Source organism: Callorhinus ursinus, unplaced genomic scaffold, assembly GCF_003265705.2.
Source record: "Callorhinus ursinus isolate GAN/ISIS: 27379988/994484 unplaced genomic scaffold, GSC_fseal_2.0 scaffold15, whole genome shotgun sequence".
Taxonomy (NCBI): Eukaryota; Metazoa; Chordata; class Mammalia; order Carnivora; family Otariidae; genus Callorhinus; species Callorhinus ursinus.
Genome location: NW_027397077.1, coordinates 12019560 through 12041284, shown reverse-complemented (window position 1 = coordinate 12041284; position 21725 = coordinate 12019560). Strand labels below are relative to the sequence as shown.

Genomic DNA, 21725 nt, shown 5'->3' with positions numbered 1-21725 from the left:
AATATCAGCTTTCACAAGAAACGTTCAGATACTTTTTCTTCTTTGGATTAGAGGATCTGGCCACATAGAACCTGCGTTTTTGCCTGGTGGAAATTAGTGGCAGCTAAGGAGCGTTTTCCCTGCCTGGTCAGCATCACTCCTTGTTAATAACTGCTCTGCCCTGCTGGTGTTTAGGTTTGTGACTCCTGTTTTAAGACGTTGTCTAAATACTATCACTTCCGAGAAGCTTCCCCTGCCCCTGTCTTGCTTTTCCAAATGTATCTGCTCCTTGTTTATGCCTCTAACACTCTGCTCATGCCTTTTCTATAGCAGAGATGGAATTCTGTCCTGCTTACTGTTAGTTTTAGTGAATAATACTTATCATCTATCAAGTGCTCACTAAGGGCAGGGCACAGGGCTGAGTGTTTCATGGACATTTTAATCTCCAGTCCTCACTACGACTTTGTGTGAAGTGTATTATTATCTCCAATCTATAAAGGCAGAAGCCCAGAGAGTGTAAGTGGCTTACTCAAGGTCACACAGCTGGTAAGTAGCAGCGAAGGGATTCAGGCAGTTAACTGCCCAGCCTCAGTGCCTGTGTTGCTTCCTGTTTTATACTGATGGATCTCTCCCAACACACTGAAAGCTATGGGATAGGCAAGAGTATAATTCTCTAACTCCCTTACATTAAATGTTTCCAGAATGTACACTACATCAGAGGCACAGAATTCTGATCCATTTTCCCCAGTTAAACAAGTAAGTGATAATGCTATTATGGGTCGTGACGATGTTTTGAGTACTCACTACCAACCCAATACTGTGCTGGACATTTACCCTGCCACCTCAGTATAATCCCCACAACTGTCCTATGTGTCAGGATGTGTATCTCTATGTCCAGTTAAGGAATGGGAGGCTCAGTGAGGTCAGGTACCTTGGCCAAAGACATATAGCATCAAATGAACAGGATTTGAACCTGGATCTTTTTTTTTTTTTTTTTTAAGATAAGGAGAGTGGGGCCAGGGGCAGAGGGAGAGAGAGAGAGAGAGAGAATCTTAAGCAGGCTTTATGCCTAGCACAGAGCCTGATGCGGGGCTCAATCTCACAACCCTAAGATCATGACCTGAGCTGAAATAAAGAGGTGGATGGGAAACCGACGGAGCCACCCAGGCACCCCTAAACCTGGATCTTTCTTGAGTCTGAGACCTATACTTTTTTCTTCACCCACCACCAGCTGTCTTGTGTTTTTGAATCACTTTTCTTATATGAAGGCAGTTAGCCCATTAGTAAATTCAATAAGCAAAGACTTCTTGTTTGTTTCTCCCCAGCCATACAGATGACATGAGAGCCACTGGTTCTTCTGCAGACACTTTCTGAGTGACCACTCTGTGCTAGGTATTAGGTCAGGCCTGGGCGCAAAGAGGACAAGGCAAGGTCTGGGTCAAAAACCTTACCATCAAGGTGGAGTTGGGGAGGTAAGAGCCCCTGTCCATCTGGGCTCCTTTCTGGGCCCTCCCCATGGATAAGGCAGGAGTCCCATACCAGTGGTTTGCCTGCAGCGTCCTGACATTCAGCCTGATCCACTCTGCCTGCATGAACAGAAATGAGCAAGGATATCCTGCAAATGCATTGGTTTTCTTTCACTGACTCTCCCCTAAACACAGAGGTATTTGTGAATTTAGAGCCTCTCCTGGGCTGAATGATTATAGTCATTTTTTGCTTACAAAGATTTATCTCCTGTAAGAATGTGCTAATTCTTTCTTTCCCAAATAGAGGCAAGTCAGTGACATTGGTGCTTAAACATTCTTTGGAAGATGGGGAATATTATGTAAACCAGTAGTTCTCAAACTTGAACATGTACCCGAATCTATCCACAGGGTTGCTGTACACAGATAGCTGGGCCGTACTCCACAGAGTTTCTGATTCTATAGGTGGAGGTGGGGGGGGGCGTGGGGCAGGGGAAAGCATGCTATCAAGGTGCATTCTCACAAATTCCCCAATGAAGCTGCTGCTGCTGGTTGGGGAACTCCCTTTGCAAACCACCGGTGTGGCTGACTATCAGGTGTTACTGTTTTTACTAATTCTAGTTATGAGTTAGGTGATTATTTATTAAGTGCCAGCCATGTGCTAGACCCCAGCTGGGAATTACAGATAACTGGCTAAGTTAGACATGAAGCAAAGAGCCTAGTGAGGGGAATGGGAAGATACATACAAAGACATTGTTAAGTGGAGTAATTTATTGTGGTGCATGCTGGAAGGAAACAAACTTGGAGCTGAGATGAAGAATACCAGGGACAGGTGGGAGGCAGGCAACTAACTTTATCTAAGGGGATTCAGAAGGGCCTCTGGGAGGTGGTGACTTTTATGTTGAGACCTGGTAGGTGAGAAGATGCCTGTCCTTTGAAGGGTTTGGAAGGGGTGGGGGAGAAACAAGGCATGGTAGAGGAGAAAGACCAGGTTCTGCAAGGTCCAGGGCAGGCCAGAGAGGCGTGGGATGTCGTTAAGGGGGCAGGCAAGGGCTGGATAAAACAGGGCCCTTGTCGGTCAGGAGAAGGAGTTGGGGTTTTATTTGCAAGGTGATAGAAACCACACTGCCTCTTTTAAAACTGTATTTTGATTTTGGAAGTCAGTGCTTGTAGGTGTAAAAATTCCTTTGCTCAGTTGTAGGGTTTGGGCTCTCTCCACCTGTAGTACAAAAAATGGAAGGGGTAATTCACCCTTACCTATCCCTGAGGGTATCATTGAAGGGACATTGAAGGGACTGGTGGGGTCAGGCAGGAGGACGCTACACGCACACACACGCACGCGCACGCGCACGCGCACGCATACCAACACAGGCGGTGCCAAACTGAGCAACAAGGTCGGTAATTTGTCTCCCTTTTTCTCACCTTTGGAAACTGAGCTGCTTTTCTTACATTAGAGGGGTTGCATCTGGGTAGAAAATGCTCTTTCCATGCTCACCTTTGCCTTTGAAGAGGTCGGCTTTGTTGCCAAACATTATTAAGTTAAATCTCAGCAGGAATGACTATAATCAAAGACTGAGTCACAAATTAAAATGGGAACTTGTATTATTAGCTATCATGCCTTTCCTTCTCTCTGAATCAAAGCAGAAGACGCTACCAGGTCAGCTGTCTCTGTCCACACCTCGGTGCTCCTGAGTGTCAAGGAGTTCACGTGGCCATCTCGTTCAGAACTGTGTTCACCCAGATGTTCTCTTTCTTCGCCATAGTGTGGAGTGAGTTCTACTTCTTTGAATCATCCAGATGAGAACATGTCCATGATGGTTTCTACAGCATTGGGAATTCCTGCTTTTTCTGGTCAGGTCTGCTAGAGTTGTAAAAGGACGCTTTCTGGACATTAACTTTGTAGCAAAAAGGGGTAGAATGAGGTTGGCAAGGGAAGAAACAATTTTGATGTAATAAAAATAGGATTGTTCAGAGCTGAGATGAGAGCTTTCTTACTGTTTGGTATTCAGATGAAATTTAGTTTGGAAGTCACATCAGCGAATATTATATTTCTTCAGAACCTCAGCTGTGTTTTCCATCAGGGGGCATCTTTATTTCACTTAACTTGCACAGCAAGCTGAAAAACCTAGATGGTTTCAACTTTTTTTTTTTTTTAACCTACAGGTACTCCAGCCATTCAAATATGTTTTTAGTGTCTATTCTGGAACCTTAAAGAAATGATTTTGGGCAAGGCCAAACATTCTGTGGCACCACTCCACACTGTCCCTTGTTCTCTGTGCTTACTTGCATTGGCACGTAATTTGTTACCGTGTATTAGAACATTTCCCCGTCGCCTCTGAAACTGTCTCAGAGGCAAGGCTTTTAGAACCTGAATTTTTTAAACACGAAACAGGATTATGGATTAATCTCAGGCAGGGAAGTCCCTGGGGGAAATGTAACCTGACAAGTAAGACTCTGCTCTTGGCAAGCCCCTTGCGGGGTCGCCCTCTGTTCCTGCCGTTGACCTAGTGGACGAAAGAGTGGATGTGTGTGTGAGTCTAGGCATGACTTCTCTAAAGATCAACATTTGTACACACTGGAGTCACCTTTTATACATAGTGCTACTGACATTAACCAGAGAAGTGGGCCTGACAGGCTCAGCCTTAAAGCCAGCTCGAGAGTGGCCCGGCTGTGCGCACAACGGTTTATCTGAAGGGATTCAGCACATTACACAGCCTAATTGTGTTTCGTCCAAAAGGAACTATTGCCCAGATAGAGGCGCCTCTAAGGTTACTGAGTGTGACCCATCAAAATGGGGTATTCGTTTCCATATATGTATAGTTGTTAGATATTTTAAATACCAAGGCTGTTTCTCCTTGTGAAGTCCAGATACCATGATCTCCTTATAGATAATTATAGCAGTACTAATTCTTGAAGAAAAGAGAAGAGAAATATTTTTTAAACAAAGTAATTTACGTATTTGAGAAATCATAAAAGGGAGAAAAAGTCCCAGCTGAAGCAGTCAGACCCTTGAGTGAATATTCGGCGTTCAAGCAAGGAATCCAATGTTTTCACTTAAGTTTGTCTTGAGACTATTTAATACCAGGATTATGTTTGATTCAGGGTTATGTTTAATCATTTTATATGGGACTAGACTATAATCTCATATTGGTAATGAAAATGGTGATTTTTTTTTTATCTGAAAAGAGCCACTTGGAGAAAGAATCACTTATTTTGAAAATAGAGTTCAAAGGCGTAAATTGTAGAAAATGTCTTATGGGGAAAACATAGACATCTACCTCCAAAGCATGATACAAGTACTTGGTGAAGCCTGGCATTTAATATGTGAGTATAAATTGTCCTGTCGACAGAGCACTTTCCGTCACAACTGTGAAGTTTTAAAGAACAAAGTGTCACACATTAAGATTTGAGTAGTTTTTGTCTCTGCTCAGATTAACAGTGAATGCTCCCCTGTGTCAGGGTAATCGAGAAAAACAAAAGTTGCTGCTTTTGAGCATAAAAATTATGCTCGGCAGGATGTGTACTTTGGTTGTTTTTATAGGAATGCGCTAGATTTGACCCTTGCGATCCACCCACTGTCTGCTGGGCTCCCCTGGGACCAATTCACAGCCCCTGGCAGGGGTTGGGGGACAATCTCTGGTGCAGAGCCAGGTGAGAAGCAGAGTAACTGGTCCTGGGAGCCCAGTGTCATAACCCCACTCTCATTAGTTCAGCTGGATGGCCAGAAAGTAAAGTCCCAGTCCCTGGAGGGCAGGGAGGATGTTGAGCAGCCCACGATGACTGCTAGGATTGGAAGGGGGGGCGCAGTTGAGCGGATCTGCTCTTGTGATCTGGTGGATACTTAATTCCACTTGGAGATGGAAGGAAAGTAGATAAACCCTCCTTCCAGCTTGAAAGTACAGTTCTGTTCCGTCTGTCTGTCAGCCCTGCTTACGTGGTGTCTCTCAAACTCATACCCAGTCACTTTGTATGTGGAGAGAACTGGCTGTTTGGGTGGGCGTCTTTGTTCCAAGTCTTCCCTTTATGAAGCGGTTTTCCCGAAGTTAACCAATTAAGAATTGTTTTTTTCCATGTAGCGGTAATCGCTCTGAGAGGAGGGAGCCAAGTCACTGTGGGGGATGCTGTGCCCCAGGGACACATTTGGGAGGATTTCCTTCTCCTGAAGCCACAGGGTCAACATAAAGCCCTATAAAATGTTTTAAATAAAGAAGAAATTGAAGTGGAAGATTTCATTCTGGCACTTCATGTCTGGTTTGTGCTTTCCTCCCACTGAGGAGCTAACCAAGCCAGAAGTCTGGAGGATATGTTTAGTTTGAGGATAATGAAACTTTACTGTGATTTTTTTTTTTTTTTACTTACCTGGATTATAAGGAACCTGGTACCTGCCAGTGGCCTTTCTGAGTTAGTTTATGATACACTGGTAGCTGTTGTTCTGTTGTTGAACATAGTATTTTAAAGTTGTGTGTGTGTGTGTGTGTGTGTGTGTGTGTGTATGATGGTTTGTTTCTTTTATAAAAAGGGGACCACAGTTATGACATTTTTATCACTTGACTCTTAAGGAAGTCTCTCTTGCATCCTGAGTCAGTAGGTGTCAAGCCATTGATTTGAATGCCGAAGGTTTTGCCTGTATATGTAGTTGTCCTTGGGACTGGAAGGCATTTAGGACATGAGCGTTCTCTGCTGACATCCTCCTAGTTATGACATTTTGGAGAGGATTAGTCCTCAGGATCATGGGAATGGCCTCACTGATCTTATGTGAGCATTTCCTGTATCCCCCAGTATTTGCTCTTGCTGTCCTTTTCCCGGCTGAAGTGGGCACCTAATATATATGACATGCACTTAAAATTGTCTTAACCTTTAATTTTTAGATAAGTGTAGATTCATATACAGTTTTAAGAAATAATAGAGAGAGATCTTGTGTATCATTTACCCAGTTTTCCCGGAGTGGTAACATTTTGCAAAACTGTAGTATACTATCACAATCAAGATATTGACACTAATGCAATCAAGTTACAGAACACTTCCAGTACCACAAGGATCCCTCACCCTGCCCTTTTATAACTTCACTCAACTTCTTCCCCTTGTCCATCCCTTAACCCTGGCAAGCATTAGTCTGTTCTCTGTCTCTGTAATTTTGTTATTTAAAGAACATTGTATAAATGGAATCATATAGGATGTGGCCTTTAGGGATTGGCTTTTTTGAATTAGCATAATTTACTGGCGATTCCTCCGAATTATTGGTTGTATCAATACTTTGTTCCTTTTTATTGGTGAGTAGTGTTCCACACTATGCATATACCACAGTTTAACCATTCACCAGTTAAAGGACATCTGGGTTGTTGTCAGTTTTTGGCTATTAGTAATACAGCTCCTATGAACATTCATATATAGGTTTTTATATGAACATAAGTTTTTATTTCTCTGAAGTAAATAATGAAAAGAATACAACTGCTGGGTCATATGGTAGCTGCATGCTAAATTTTTTAAGAAACTGCCAAATTGTTTTCCAAAGTGGTTGCGCCACTTCACATTCCTCAGGATTTTCTGCATAGACAGTTATTTCATTAACAAGTAATGACAGTTTTGTTGTTTTCTTTCCAATTGTTATGTCTTTTATTTCTTTTTCTTGCTTTAGTGCAGTGGCTAGAACTCCAAGTATGATGCTGAATAAGAGGGGTGAGAACAGATAATCCTTGCCTTGCTCCTGATGTTAGAGAAAAGCATTCAGTTTTTCACCATTAAGTATGATGGTAGCTGTAGATTATTTTTGGTAAATGTTCTTTATCATGTTAAAGAAGTTCCCTGTATTTGACACATATATTTTGAAATGCAATTTTATATTTTTGCAGTGATTAAGTGTGCTATATGACGTAGTTGAATTTAGGAAAGGGAGATTTTCCTTGGTGGTCCTGATCTAATTAGTGAGCCCTTAAAAGGGATTGGGCTATTCCTGAAGAAAAAGAGTCAAGGCATGAGAAAAATTTGATGCAAGGGATGTTTTTCTATTGCTGGCTTTAAAGATTTGAGTGCGCCATGTGACAAGGAAAGCTAAATGGTCCCTAGAAGCTAGGAGTGGTAAGGAAAAGAGGACCTCACACCTACAACTGTAGGGAACTGAATTCTGTTCCAACTGCATAAGCTTGGAAGAGGGCCCTGAGCTCTAGATGAGAATGTAGCCTGCCATATCTCAGTTTCAACCCCGTGAGGCCCTGAGTGGAGAAACCAGTCACACCACGCTTCCTGCCTGGACTTCTGACATACAGAACTTTCAGCTGTCAAGGTGGTGGCAATTTGTTACATAGTAATGGAAAATTAATACAAAAATCAAGTAAGACATTTTGGAGCAGTGCTGGAATCAAAGCCTATAGTGAATACTCTACTCCGGGGACTCAACTAGGACCCAGGTCTAGTCACTAAATTATGTTTATCCATATACCTGTGGGTGCCGGTTGTATGCTAGATGCCATGTTCAGGTCTGGGGACACTGAGGAGAACGAAACAAGGTTTTGTTTTGTTTTATTTATTTATTTATTTATTTATTTATTTTACTGTTGAGGGTCTCATAGCCCTCTAACAATTGTCTCATCATATTTGTACTCAACAATCAGACTCACATTCTGGTAAAGAGTAAGTCATCTACAGTTCTTAGGTAAACCCCTTACCTTTCCTGAGCTCGAGTTAAATGGCCTGATTCTTTGGAAGTATGTGAGTACCAAATGGGTTATAGGAAGCCATAGTGATTGACAGAATGATTACCTTTCTATAGTATAGTTCTTCTTTTCTCCCTCTTGGCATCAATTCCCATAATTATTTACTGACCATATATTGTGTGTTTGAGAAGATACTGGGTCTAGTGGTTGGATCAAGGATGCATTAGACTCCATATGACGAGGACCAAGATGACATACAGAGAGGCCACTACCTATTGCTCAAGGCTGATGGAACTTTGATGCAAGGGTCCTGAGGGCTTCAGGAAAGGGCTTGGAGTCAGGCTTGATATGGGCTGATTGAAATTTGTCACAATCGACAGGTATCATCTGCAGAGCCAAGCCAGTAGGAGAATTCAGAGTAAAAGAGGCTTCCTTCTTTCACCCTTCCTCCTTGGAAATGCCTCAGAACTGTTGCTTACATCACAAGAAAGTAGGCCTGTTTGAGAACACTGCCCCGATTTGTTGAATGGGAATGAATAGACCTTGTTACTAGAGGTGGCTTTAGTGGCATGAACAAATGGTTCTGACTTTTTAGGGCCTGGCAACTAATTCTGAGAGATGTAGAAACAAAATAATAATAACCAAATCATAAAATGCTGCACAAACACAAAACAAAACAAACGAACAAACAACCATACTGGGCTTCCAAAACCCATAGGAACGTTATGAAGGAACAGTAATGAAATGAGCAACATTCAAGCACATTGTGGGGTAGGGTGAGGTGGCAGGAATGACTGTTGACAGCTCTGGAGTCACCAACACTCAAGCACTCCCTGGTGAACGGGGATTATAATCAGCATAAATCTAAGTGACTGTCAGGAACAAAGCAGCTGTGCCCGGAAGTGTGGCCTGAGTTAAGATTATTTTGGCTGAGGGTAGCTGCCACTGTAACTGCCACCAGAGGGCCCTGCCCTGCTTTGGACTTCTGCTTTAGAACTCTCCTTTGGAGGCTGGTTAACCAGCAACCAGTTGTTCCATGGGAGCAGAAGTACATCCTATGCAGACCTTCCTTGGCTGCAATTTTTTGAAAGTTTTTTTTTTTACATTAATAATTCATATTTGCAGCAAAAGTACAAAGAAAGATAGAATAGATTATCTAAAGTCACTATGCCTGGAAACAAACACATCATTAATATTTTGATAGGTTTCCTTCTAGTCTTTTTGTTTTCTGTGAATATACATTTAAAAACCCACATATAGTTGGGATTGTATTGTATTTACTGTTCACTAGCTTGCTTTTCTCACTTGGGATTTCGTGAACCTCTTTCCTTAAAATTCGGTCTTTCTACTTAGTGTTTAATATCTGTCCAACATCTCAACAATTGGATGCCTCTAATTTACTATCCAATTTCTTTGCAACACTTATACATACACACACACACTATAATTTATTTAACTCATTTATGCAGAAGGTGAGTTTACATATGTGTGTATATATGTATGCCTTTGTATTTATATATGTATATATACACACGTACAAACTTTTTATACTGATTTTTATAAACAACACTATGGTGAACATGTCCTCAGAATAATTTCCTCTGGCAGCATACCTTATGATAGCCTTAGAATAAATCCCTAAAGTGGAATCACAGATCAAATGGTAATTTATGAACTATAGTGAATGTAAAGGAACTTATAAGTTTTTCTCATATATTCAAAAGAGATAAACTTTCTACAAAGATTGAAACAGTTTTTTTAAGATTTTATTTATTATTTGAGAGAGAGAGAGAGAGAGAGAGAGAGCGGTGAGGGGGAGAGGGGTGGAAGGAGAGGGGAAAGAGTCCTAGGCAGACTTGGCACTGAGCCTGGAGCCTGCACGGGGCTCGATCTCACAATCCTGAGATCACCACATGGGCCAAAACCAGGAGTCAGGCACTTAACTGACTGCACCACCCAGTCGCCCCAAGGGTTGAAATAATTTCTAAACACCATTGGACAATAAAGTTGTAAAACTTACGTGCTCTGGCTCTTTCCAGTACAATAGCCCCTAGAATTGGCTATTTACGTTTTAATTTTTTTTAATTTTATTTGTTTGAGAGACAGGGAGAGTGAGAGAGAAAGAGAGAGAGCACAAGCAGGGGGAGCAGCAGGTAGAGGGAGAAGCAGACTCCCTGCTGAGCAGGGAACCCAATGCAGGACTTGATCCCAGGACGCTGGGATCATGACCTGAGCCGAAGGCAAGACGCTTAACCGACTGAGCGCCCCCCAGGTGCCCTACATTTTCATTTTAATTAAGATTAAACTACATTAAAAATTCAGTTCTTCAGTTGCACCAGTAACATTTCCAGGGCTCTGTAGCCGCATGTAGTTAGGGACATGTGTATTGGATAGTGCAAGTTAGAACCGTGCCAGCACCATAGGAAGTTCTATTGGATAATAACTGCTCTAATATCTTCACAAGTTCCTTCATGGTTGTATTTGGAATTCAGCTAAGTTAGACTAAAATATGAAACAACACATATTTTGAGAGAGATTTACTTGGCTTATTATAGATTCTGTAGTAAAATATTTCACCTGTCCATTGAAAATGAAAAATATTGTGTCTCTCTGAAAATGTAAGAAAATGGAAATTGTAACTTTGTCTTGCTTATCCTCTACTAGGCTGAAAGCTAAGCAGCAGTGTTTAAACTAACATCACTGTTGATAATGATTACAGGTTACTGTGTGTTTGCTATGTGCCAGTGTGTCACTACTCAACTTCAGGGATTCCTCACAAGAAGCCCAGGAGCTGCGGTTATCATCCAGAGTTTACAGAGAAGCGAACTGATGTAAAGAGAGGTCAAGAATCTTTTACAGAGTCACACAGCCCGCACATGGCTGGATCCTGATTGGGAACTAAGCCTTCTGGGTTCAGGGTCCATAATCTTAACCGCTAGCTACACTGTTTCCAAGAATGTCCCAGACTGTTAGGGAAAAGACTAGCTCTTTGCCATGTTGTGGAACTGTGCACAGGTGAAGTAAAGAACGCTTCCCAATTGTTCGAGAAATACCTACACCAAACATACACAGAAACTCATCTACACAGCCTTTTTGTCAAGGAGGTGCCACTGAGCCCACTCTGATCTGGAATGAAGAGTGCTCAGGGCATTGTGGGGAAACTTGTATTCATTTGTATTCCAACACTATTTGATTTAACAGAATCTAAGTCAGATCTATGTATTTTACACATTTCTTCTCTATCCATCTTCTATTACGGTCTGAAGTTTTGTTAGTGAGCCTGGCAAGAAGAGAAGGAAAAGGGGGAATTTAAAATGTAGTCAGAATCAAAGAGCTTGAGCCCAAACACACTCCCTTGATGTGGGTATTTGTTTGCTGCTGAAGGATCCGAGGTGACATATTTAAGCAAATCCCCTCAATGCTTAAACTTCAGCAAGGAGGGAACAGATTCCAAACACAATCTTGAGGGTGGTCAGATCCAGGCAGAAAGCAGTCTGGGCATTTTCAGTTTCAACCTTTTCCAAAAGGTGTCACTCTAAGGCAGCAGTGGGGAGGTGGGACGGCATGGAGATAGAAATGTCAGATAAGAGTAATTGGAAAAACAAGATTAGTAGCCCTCGTTTAACAGATTCTCCGCCACAAGCATCACTGTCTGAGAAGCCCTTGCTGCTGAGGAGGGAGGGTTTCAGCGTTTATCTTCGCCCTCTGATCTCTGGATGACCTTCTCTGTGCCCAGAGCGGACCTGGGCCAGGTCCCAGCTGGTCCCAGAGGACCACTTTACATTCCCGTTTGGCTATAACCTGGGATATGAGGATTTCATTGGCTCTGTGTTCTGGTGCAGACTGAAAACTACCATCCTCTTGTACTCAGATGAGTGAAGACAGAAAACCAGGATGGATGGTGAAGGCTAAGGCAGAGGGGCCCATGTATTTTTAAAACATGGTTTAAAAAACTGTTTAAAAATTCCAAATCATTAACACAAAATAGACACTAACTCAACACTGACATATGATTTAAGAAAAAAAAAATGTTTTATCAAAATAGTTGAAGATCAGTTCTTGCCAGGCAAGCCTCATGAAAAGCACAGTACGTTGCCACGTGTCAGGAAGAGACACACAGAACCCGGAGTGGGGCTCTGGGCAGATAACTGAGAGAGAAGCTGGTTTTCAAATATTTAGTTAAACAACACAAATGTATGTGTAAGTTTAAGTCGACATATGTTAATGATTTAAGGTCTTAAACAGGTTTTTTATTTTATTGTTTTAAGGCTCCACTGTTCACTTTAAAAGTTCCGACAGTTTCTCCAGGGCTGGGTGTAAGCACTAGACTCTTTAGAAATTCATTTAACAGCTTCATTATTCTTAAAGTGTACAGAGTTATGAATTATTCAAATGCAATTGAATAGTCCTGGTAATTTAGCCGTTTTCATAAGACAGGTTTTATGATCTGCTACATGGAATGACTAATAAAATCAGAAATGACACACAATTATTTGTTTTTTTAAATTTGTGTGGCCTAATAGACATCCAGCTTGAAGAAGCCTTTAATTATTATATTCTAGATTTGTAAAAACAAACTGATGTATTTTAAAATGTAATCTTAGCTCTCCAGATATAGTATCAGAATTTCAATTTTGACATATTTGGGGACCTTTTAGGAAATTATTTTAAATTGGAACATCTTGAGTCTTATAAAAGACTTCGGAGGTTGCTGTGAATTCTGTTTTCATTGAAGGTGGCATTTTAGGAATTAAACGGTTTTCTAAATTTTTTCCCCCAGGAAATATTATTGACTAGTAAATTACCAATAGATATACCTCCGAAAGAAGTAACTGTTGTGTTAAATCAAGACAAATATGTTGATTTCCTGCTGGGCTTCTCAAAAATGGTTTTTAACTCATAATCATTGTGATTCTCCAAGTAGCAATTCCCTAATGCACAGGACCACAGGGCCCCCACAGCCTGGTCCACCAGCATTCATTTTTTTCCTTCCTCTTCAATAAGCCACTCCACTTGACTGATTTAGGGAGGTGGACCATGAGGCCTAGGGCAGGACTGGGTCTTGTTTCAGTCTTGCTCATCACTCAGTACTTTTCTTTAATAGCTTAAAAAAAAAAAGATTTATTTATTTATTTATTTATTTATTTATTTATTTATTTATTTGAGAGAAAGAGAGAGACAGACAGAGAGTGAGGAGAGGGAGCGAAATCCTCAAGCAGACTCTGCTGAGTTCAGAGCCTGATGTGGGCCTGGATCCCAGGACCCTGAGATCACGATCTGAGCCAAAATCAAGAATCGGCAGCTTAACTGTTTGAGCCATCCAGGCGTCCCTAGCTTTTTTTTTTTTTTTTAATCACAATTGTGATGAAATAGTTTTTTGATTTAAGCTTGTCTTCCAAACCAGAAAGCTTCTGAGGACGAGCCTGCTGCAAGTATCTAGCAGAGTGCCTGACACGTAGGAGATGCTCTGTGAGGTGGTGAAAAGGAGAGAGTGAATATTTTCCAGGTCCTAGGGCAGAGCATGTGGAATGCAGAGCAGGACTAAAAGCTGCTTGCTTGTACCCCAGATCAAAGCTTGGGACATTTTTATTGTGCCATCCTGAACCTCACAATTTCTGGGTGCTCTTAGTGGCTACTGGGGTGGCAGTGAATGTAGGGCCCCCTTGCATTCAGGAGCTGAGTAATTGAGCCCCCTCATCTCCATAGCAAAGAGAAGGTGCTCGAGGCAAACAGGGAGCAAGACCTTCAAGGGTGTTTGGTGAAGATGGGAAGGGGACCACTGATTTATTGGGTAGGAAAGTATCAGGTTCGGACTCACACTTCATCCATCATGGCACTAAGTGAGTCAAAGGAGGGTGTTTCAGAATCACGCCTTTGCCTTTCCCTTCCTGCCATCCTGCAGGTACTTACTGAGTATGGACACTGGTGTTGTGTCAGGGGCTGACGGGGTTTCCAAAGAGGATGAAGATGTGGTGCTTGTCCTCCAGGGGATTACAATCCAGTTGTAGCAACTAAGTCTAAGTAAGCATCCACATGAAAAGGTATACAGAAATATGAGGTGGTATTTAATTAAATGGTAGAAAGTCAAGTGTAGACAGTAAGAACTGGTACTTGGCACTTGGGTTGGATGGAGGTAATGTGGCTAGGAACCCCTCCCAGGGACAATGGTAACTGTCATGGACACTTCCAGGGTGTCCAGCAGAAAGGGCTGGATGCTTTATGTGTATTGCTTCCCTTTATGCTTGTGCCAATGCTGTGCAGTAGTTTCTACCTCCTCCCCATTTTATAGGGGAGGACTTGCAGGCTTAGAGAAAGATCAGTGATATCCGGGGTTCCTATCCTAGACTAGGCTGCACTTTGGAATCACTTTGGAATCATCTGCATCTTTAATAAAATATAAAGGCCTGACTCCCACCCTCAAACGTTTTGATTTAATTGGTGGAGATGGAACCATGGCATCAGAATTCTTAATATCCTTCTGAAGGATTCTAAGGTGCAGCAAGGTTTAGGAAGCACTGAGTTAAGATTGGCCTAAGGTCATAGAGATCCTATTGTGAAGCCAGAACTTGATCCAGGTATGTGCTTTTCCAGCTTTTAATCACTGTACTCTTCCTGCTGTCCTGCAGCTATTTTTTGAGAAGGGACACTGGAAGGAATGTCAGGTCTGTGAAGGAAGCCAGGGCTCTGTGACAGAGCCTTAAAGGTGGGATAATTTTGGTAACTGGAGGGAGTCATTGTGGGGCAGTCCAGGGCTGTGCATGTGTGCATGTGTATGTGTGTCTGTGTATGCTGTTGAGGATAGGTGACAGGAAGCACAATATTTGAATTCAGTAATAAGCAAATATAAAATGGGTTAAATACCCGGCACTGTATTAGTAAGAGTTGACACCTCTATGGCACGGAGTACTAGGCATTATTCTCAGGGTATCACAGATGTTAATCCATTGAATCTTTACAAAAACCCTGTGAGCTAAGTTCTGTTATTACCCTCCCATCACTCGTGAGGAACCTGAGGCTCAGTGAACCTTTACAACTCACTCAGAGTGGCATAGGTAGTAAGTGGTAAGCTAGCTCCTGAATTCTGTTTTGTAACCACAGGGCCGTGCTACCTCTTCTGTTTTCACATTTGCCAGTGTTTGCTCTAAGAACGGTACATTCATTGCTTCATTTAATACTTGCGGTAACTCTTATGAGAAGTACTATTGTTACTGATGAGAAAATTCAGACCCTTTCCCAAGGTTCTTTGACTAGTACCTGGTAAAACAGGTATTATTAGTACAGCCTGGCTTCATAATCATGCTTTTAATCATTCTCAGCATTTTAAAATACGTTAAAGTTTTTTAAAAAATTCAAAATCCTGAGTAGAATTCTATATGTAAAACAAAGGTAGAACAACTCCCTGTGAGTGTGGGATGGTGGGAAAGATCTCTGCTGATTCCTACTCCTCCTCCCATGCCGCTGACCTATTTATCAGACCCCAGATGCCTTTGGGAACCCGGAACCCCTGGTGCTCAAGGAACACATTTAGAAAACCACTACTGTGGGTAATTTGGAGCTCTTTGAGATGTTGGAGCCAGGCCAGTGATATTTTTGACAAAATATTGGTGGTTTAGGTCTATTATCTTGGCAGTAGAGGTAAGTTATGACAGTGAGTCCTCTGGGACATCTTTGAATCCTAGACATAGAGGGCCCAGTTTGGAAAGACACTTTCCAACACACACAGTCAAAACAGTTGAAAAAAATCAAAAGGGTAGTCCAATTCTTCAATTTGTGTCTTTGGAAAACATAGAAGGGGGCCCAGGAATAGCCCCTAGCAACTTTTTCCTCCTTCCCTTTTTCTCTTCTTCACAATTTCCTTCTTCTGCCCTTAAAACAAAGGAAACCTCTCTCTGTCCCGAGCCTCAGGCCTCATTCTTCCTCTTTCCCTTCTGACTTCTTTCTCCCACCTTTTATTACATAGATCCTCATAGCCTGTGCTTCCGAGTCCTGTACCTTTGCACTCAGTTTCTCAAGTTCACTCTGCTACCCATTGGCTAATTCCTAAATGTCCTAAATTCCTAATTCCTAATGTCCTAAAATCCAGGAATGGACCTGGCTGAGAGGTACAATATGAGGGGGAGAAGCTGGTCAGGCAAAGCTATGTCCTTATTTAGTATATGGGGTAGAGGCAAAGGCTAGGAATACACACACGCACACACACACGCATGCACGCACACAATTATTTTCAACCCCATCAGAAATGTGGGAGAGGAAGGGAACCTGAGCTTGAGGCGTCAAAAGTAATGATAGAAAAGAATTATGGAGGTGCCTGGGTGGCTCAGTCAGTTAAGCGTCTGCCTTTGGCTCAGGTCGTGATCCCAGGGTCCTGGGGTTGAGCCCTGTGTCGGGCTCCCTGCTCAGTGGGGAGTCTGCTTCTCCCTTTCCCTCTGCCTCTCCCCCCAGCCCTTGCTTGTGCTCTCTCTCACTCTCTCTCAAATAAATAAATAAAATCCTAAAAAAAAAAAAGAATGATGTGAGAGACTATGGACTCTGAGAAACAAACTGAGGGTTCTAGAGGGGAGGGGGGTGGGGGGACGGGTTAGCCCGGTGATGGGTATTAAGGAGGGCACGTACTGCATGGAGCACTGGGTGTTATATGCAAACAATGAATCATGGAACACTCCATCCAAAACGAATGATGGAATGTACAGTGATTAACATAACATAATAAAAAAAAAAAAGAATAATGGGTCGGAGAAGTGTTTCCAAAATAGAGCTATAACACTTGATGAGGAATGGAAAAGAAAAGAGGAAGCAGAGGAAAGGGACAGATATGGTTCTGAGGTCTTAAACATGAGACCGAGTAAAGGTCAGGGTATCGGACCTGTGGATGTGGTAGGGTGTGTAGGGAGTGGCAGGTTGGGAGGGCAAGGAGTGGGCGGTCGGGATTTGGTTTAGGCAGGTGTGCATGGATCACGAGTTGGCTTTTGGTCATCTTGCATCTAAAGTGATACTAGGACATCCAGATGGAAGTAATCAACAGGTGGTTAGGTATATGTGAAAGAGGTCAAGGGAGTAAAAGATGAAGTTTGAAAGGTGTCTCTATATAGGTGAGAGCTGTGGAGACAGACCTCAGTTTTCCTCCTAAAGATCCACATGGATGAAGAAAATGATTCTAGGACAGAGTACTAAGAGGAAGGATCCACCTAGAGTCTGCAGGAAGATGAAGCATTTACAAAAGAAACATGGGCAATAGTTTTCCAATCTAAAAGAGACCTTCAGAGAACTCAAGGGAAGAGTTGGTTTTAGGAAAATGGTGGGTGGATACAACCCCACTCACCCATTAAACTGTGTTTACAAGGGACTATTTAATGACAAGAGGAAAATTCTCATGATACATTTATTGAAAACTATTTAGAAAATTGTATGTAGCATCCCAGTTACACACACACACACGCACATGCACACGCCCATGGCGGGAGAGAGAGAGAGAAGGAGAAATTATAACAAAAAGTGTAGAGTGTTTATTTCCAGGTGGTGGGATTTCGGGTGATTTTTTTTTAAAGATTTTTATTTATTTATTGAGAGAGATAATGATAGAGAGAGAGAGCATGAGAGCGGGGAGAGTCAGAGGGAGAAGCAGACTCCCTGCTGAGCAGGGAGCCTGACGCGGGGCTCGATCCCGGGACTCCAGGATCATGACCTGAGCCGAAGGCAGTCGCTTAAACAACTGAGCCACCCAGGTGCCCTGATTTTGGGTGATCTTAATGAGAAAGAATGTCATTATTTAATCATAAATAAAAAGAAATTTTAAATTTTTATATCTGTATCTTTTACAATTTATATGATGAGTGTACTTTATTCTCATTATTAGAAGAAAAGTCATTTTATTGACATCAGTTAGAAGAAGAATAAATAATGTATAGGCTACATCATCTCAGTTAATGCCCATAAATATGGAATAGAATAAGCAGCATGGTCCCCTGTTTCCTGGTAAGGAAACTGACTCTGAAAGAGATGTAGGAACTTGTGTCAGTCACATAGTAAGTGATGGAGCTAAGATTCTAATCTGGTGTTTTTTAAGGCACAAGCTACATACACATATCCAGCTAAAATGTTATGTCAAATGAGGGGAAGAAGTTGGCTGTGCAAACGATACATTAAGAAAAGACGTGTGGGGGGCGCCTGGGTGGCTCACTCGGTTAAGCATCTGCCTTCAGTTCAGGTCATGATCTCAGAGTCCTGGGATTGAGCCCCAAGTCAGGCTCCCTGCTCAGGAGGGAGTCTGCCTGTACCTCTCCCTCTACCCCTTCCTCTGCTCATGTTCTCTCTCTCAAATAAATACATAAAATATTAAAAAAAAAAAAAGACATGTGGCAAGAAGGAAGGTGCCAATGGCTTGCAAGTGTAGAGTTTCCATGGGATAGCAAAAGTGAAAAGCAATTTTCTTTCTTGATGAGAGGGGACTGGTGGTGGGGAGATGAAGGCAGATTTAGGGCACTTGATAAGAAGTGTGACAGCTTACGAGTCAAGACAGCCCAGGCCAAGCTGGGGTAACAGACAGCCCATCATCTCACGGTGTAGAACAATAGAGGTTTATACCTTGCTTATATGATGTGGGCTGGCCTTGGGCTTCATTGTGGTCACTCTGAGACTCAGGCTGAAGGAGACATCATCTGAAACACACTTCACAAGGAAAAGGGAAGGTCGGGCTTAAGTACTAGCACTTAAATGCTTCTACCTGGAAATGACAATGATTTTATTGGCCAAAGCCTCACCCCTATTAGAAAAAATGTGGCCCTACCATGTGCCCCTAAGGAGGAGAACTGGAATATTGTGAACCACCCTAATGACCACCACAACAGGGAAAACATTTCTTGCTTTTTAACGCTCCTGCTTTGGTAGCAAAGGAAATAGTTTGCAGAACTCTAGGTGTTTAACACAGGAGGTATCGTGGGCATCACTAGGAAACTGAGACGCAAAGAATCAAGTCATCATTTGTACAAAGTCACAGAGAGAAACAGTGGCTGTGTGAAGACTAGAACTGTGTATCTGAGGCCAGTGACCCCAGTGGTCCTCAACGTACAATACTCACTGGCCTGGGGTATGTGAATTTGGAGGAATTGTAGTCTTGGCCTAGGAAACTATTGGAGACTCTGCTTGCTATGTGTTGAGAATAGCAGTCTCACCTCATATTAGGAGTTACTGATGCTGGAAGCCAGTGACATCTCCATCAGTAAAAACTCGGGACTGCATCTCTTAGGTGCCCAGGTTTCTCTATGTGGTTATTGCTGAAATGACCAAGGAAGACTGCAAGTCATTACTCTAAAGTATAATTGTTAAAGTTGGGTTAATATAAAACTAGCTGGGGCTGGCCCCAAGCAGTAAAGTGGCAGGTGAACTAAGCACTGGGAAACCCAGTTGAGTATCTCTGAGTCTGTAGATTACAGACAGATCAGCTTCAACTTAATGAGAGAGAGATTTAGCAGCTGAGAATCCTGGATAGTCTCCCTCTTCTCTGAGATCAATAGTGCATTTTGAATAGAGAGTGATTTATGAAAGGAAATGGGGTCATGAGGACACAGTCCATCTCATAGAGGGTTAGGCAAACTGAATCTGAGTTGGCACTTGGAATGACCATAATTTTGATCTTTTTTTACACTGCTATCAAAAATGCGGGGAGGGGGCAGGAAAAATATCTGTTTCAGGCTCACAAAGCATTGCTTTGTAGAAGGGCTGCTAGTCATATTTATAATATTCTATAAATTTATATAAGAAATAAATATTACAATTGCTTTTTAAATTTTGTGTATTTCTAAAGTTAAAGAATAAAACTATTCTACAATTAGGCAGGTGTGGTTCTGGGACTTTCATGGTTAACCCGCATATTCCTTGCTTTTTAAACTGTTTTTGGTTTTGGCTTTGATTTACATTATATGGTCATCAAATTCCTCTTTTTATCAGGGAAAATTGGAGGGTTTTCTGAATCTTAAAAGCATGTAATTTACCTTGGATGTGAACTATAATGCTTATTCTGAAAAAATTCCATGTAAAACTGAAGAAATTGTGTAGAGTCTTTATGAATTGGAACCTAACATGTCATTGACACATTTTGAAGGGCGTTCTGTTGACTTTAGTGATGGACGATCCCATTCTGCCAAGTTCAGCTGCAAGGGGGGTGACTTAGAAACCCAAATATCAACCCTGGAATCTAGAAGCTTCCTGGAACCATGGTTTTAAATCAGCAGGGTGGATGTGGCCTGCATCTGTGCAAGGGATGGCATTTCACTGGCTTGCTCCACGGAAGTCTGTGGAACAGAACCGTAAACACCAGCTCTCTTTGTTGTGTGTTGGCTTTTAAAAGCCCCCAATGGTTTGGGGAGGATAAGGCCTTGCCCTGGGGCTCCCTGGTCCAATTTTTTGGGACCTGGCTAAAAATCCTGGATATTTGATAGTCTGGCTTATTTCTATGGTGTATTAGCACCCTATAAAAGTTACATGTCATTTATTTCAAGTTTAGGACCCTCTCAAACTTCAGGGGCAAACCAAACTTGAACCTCTTGTGGCTGAAATTCTGTTTACCTTTGGCCAAACCTTGCTTCCTGAATGTGAGGCAGGGAGGTGAGGTGAGAGGGGGCTCCTGAGGCCCCTTGGACATCAAATCGCTTTTGCCAAACAATGCTTTGATAGGTTAAAACATGAATGAATCTGAAACACATAGATTAACTTCCTGTCAGAATACTCTGTGGCCTACACACAAAAGTATATTGTGCTGGGCAAATGCATTTTGAGTGTTGCCTTCCACCAACTATGAGGCAGTATCTGAGATTTTTGCCAAACACAGGTTGAAATTGGGTCAAGCCTGTTACCTTCCACTTCTAATAAATATATTGAAAAGTTTCTATAAAGGTTATTGGACAATCCAATTGAATGAGGACCCTGGAGAAATTTGGACATTTCTTGTGTTTGAAACATTTACTTTCAACCAGTGACAAAGAAAGAATGGACTCTAAGATACGTGCCCAGTTCAAGGATGGCTATGATTCCTTTGTGTCTGTTGTCAGAATACAGGCTAGCAAGGAAGGCCTGGTGCTTGAATGAAGGAAAAATAACACACCACGTTCCACGTGCCTTTCAGATAGAGGAACTGATGAATGCACTGGAGAAGACCCGACAGGAACTGGATGCCACCAAGGCACGCCTGGCCTCCACGCAGCAGTCTCTGGCTGAAAAAGAAGCGCATTTAGCCAACCTCCGGATAGAAAGGAGAAAACAGCTGGAGGAGATCCTGGAGATGAAGTGAGTACCCATTTTTGTCTTCCTGGTTTCTCTTTTCTAACTTTCCTTTAGGGATGGGAAAGGAAGGCTAGAGAAGACAAAGAAAGAGCTTGAAGAAAGAATAATTTAGCCAACACTTAACTATTCATTTCCATGACTATGCTTCTTATGTTTTTTAATTATAGCTTCCATGTCCCAATTTGCACATTTTTCATATCTGTTATTCAAAAAAAAAAAAAATCCAGCATTAAATTTTGTGTGTCTGTGTTTTGTGGACGGTGCTGTTATTCTTAGATTTGTCTCAAAGGTCTGAACTGGCCAAGAGACAGAGGCCTCGTTAAGCACAATAGTAATTTGAGTGCTGCTCAGAGTTAAG

General features: G+C 42.1%; 1 protein-coding gene across 7 annotated transcripts in view; it reads left to right on the top strand.

The window, feature by feature from the left end:
• The window catches only part of ERC2 (ELKS/RAB6-interacting/CAST family member 2), a 985383-nt gene that overhangs the window by 566920 nt on the left and 396738 nt on the right, over positions 1-21725 (top strand). For all 7 annotated transcript variants that reach the window (XR_012380904.1, XR_012380905.1, XM_073901383.1 and 4 more), the window contains one exon: positions 21210-21370. Coding sequence is in view for 5 of the 7 variants with exons in the window: in XM_073901383.1 (XP_073757484.1) it covers positions 21210-21370 (161 nt within the window). In the remaining 2 variants the exon portion in view is untranslated. The remainder of the gene's footprint in view (positions 1-21209; positions 21371-21725) is intronic.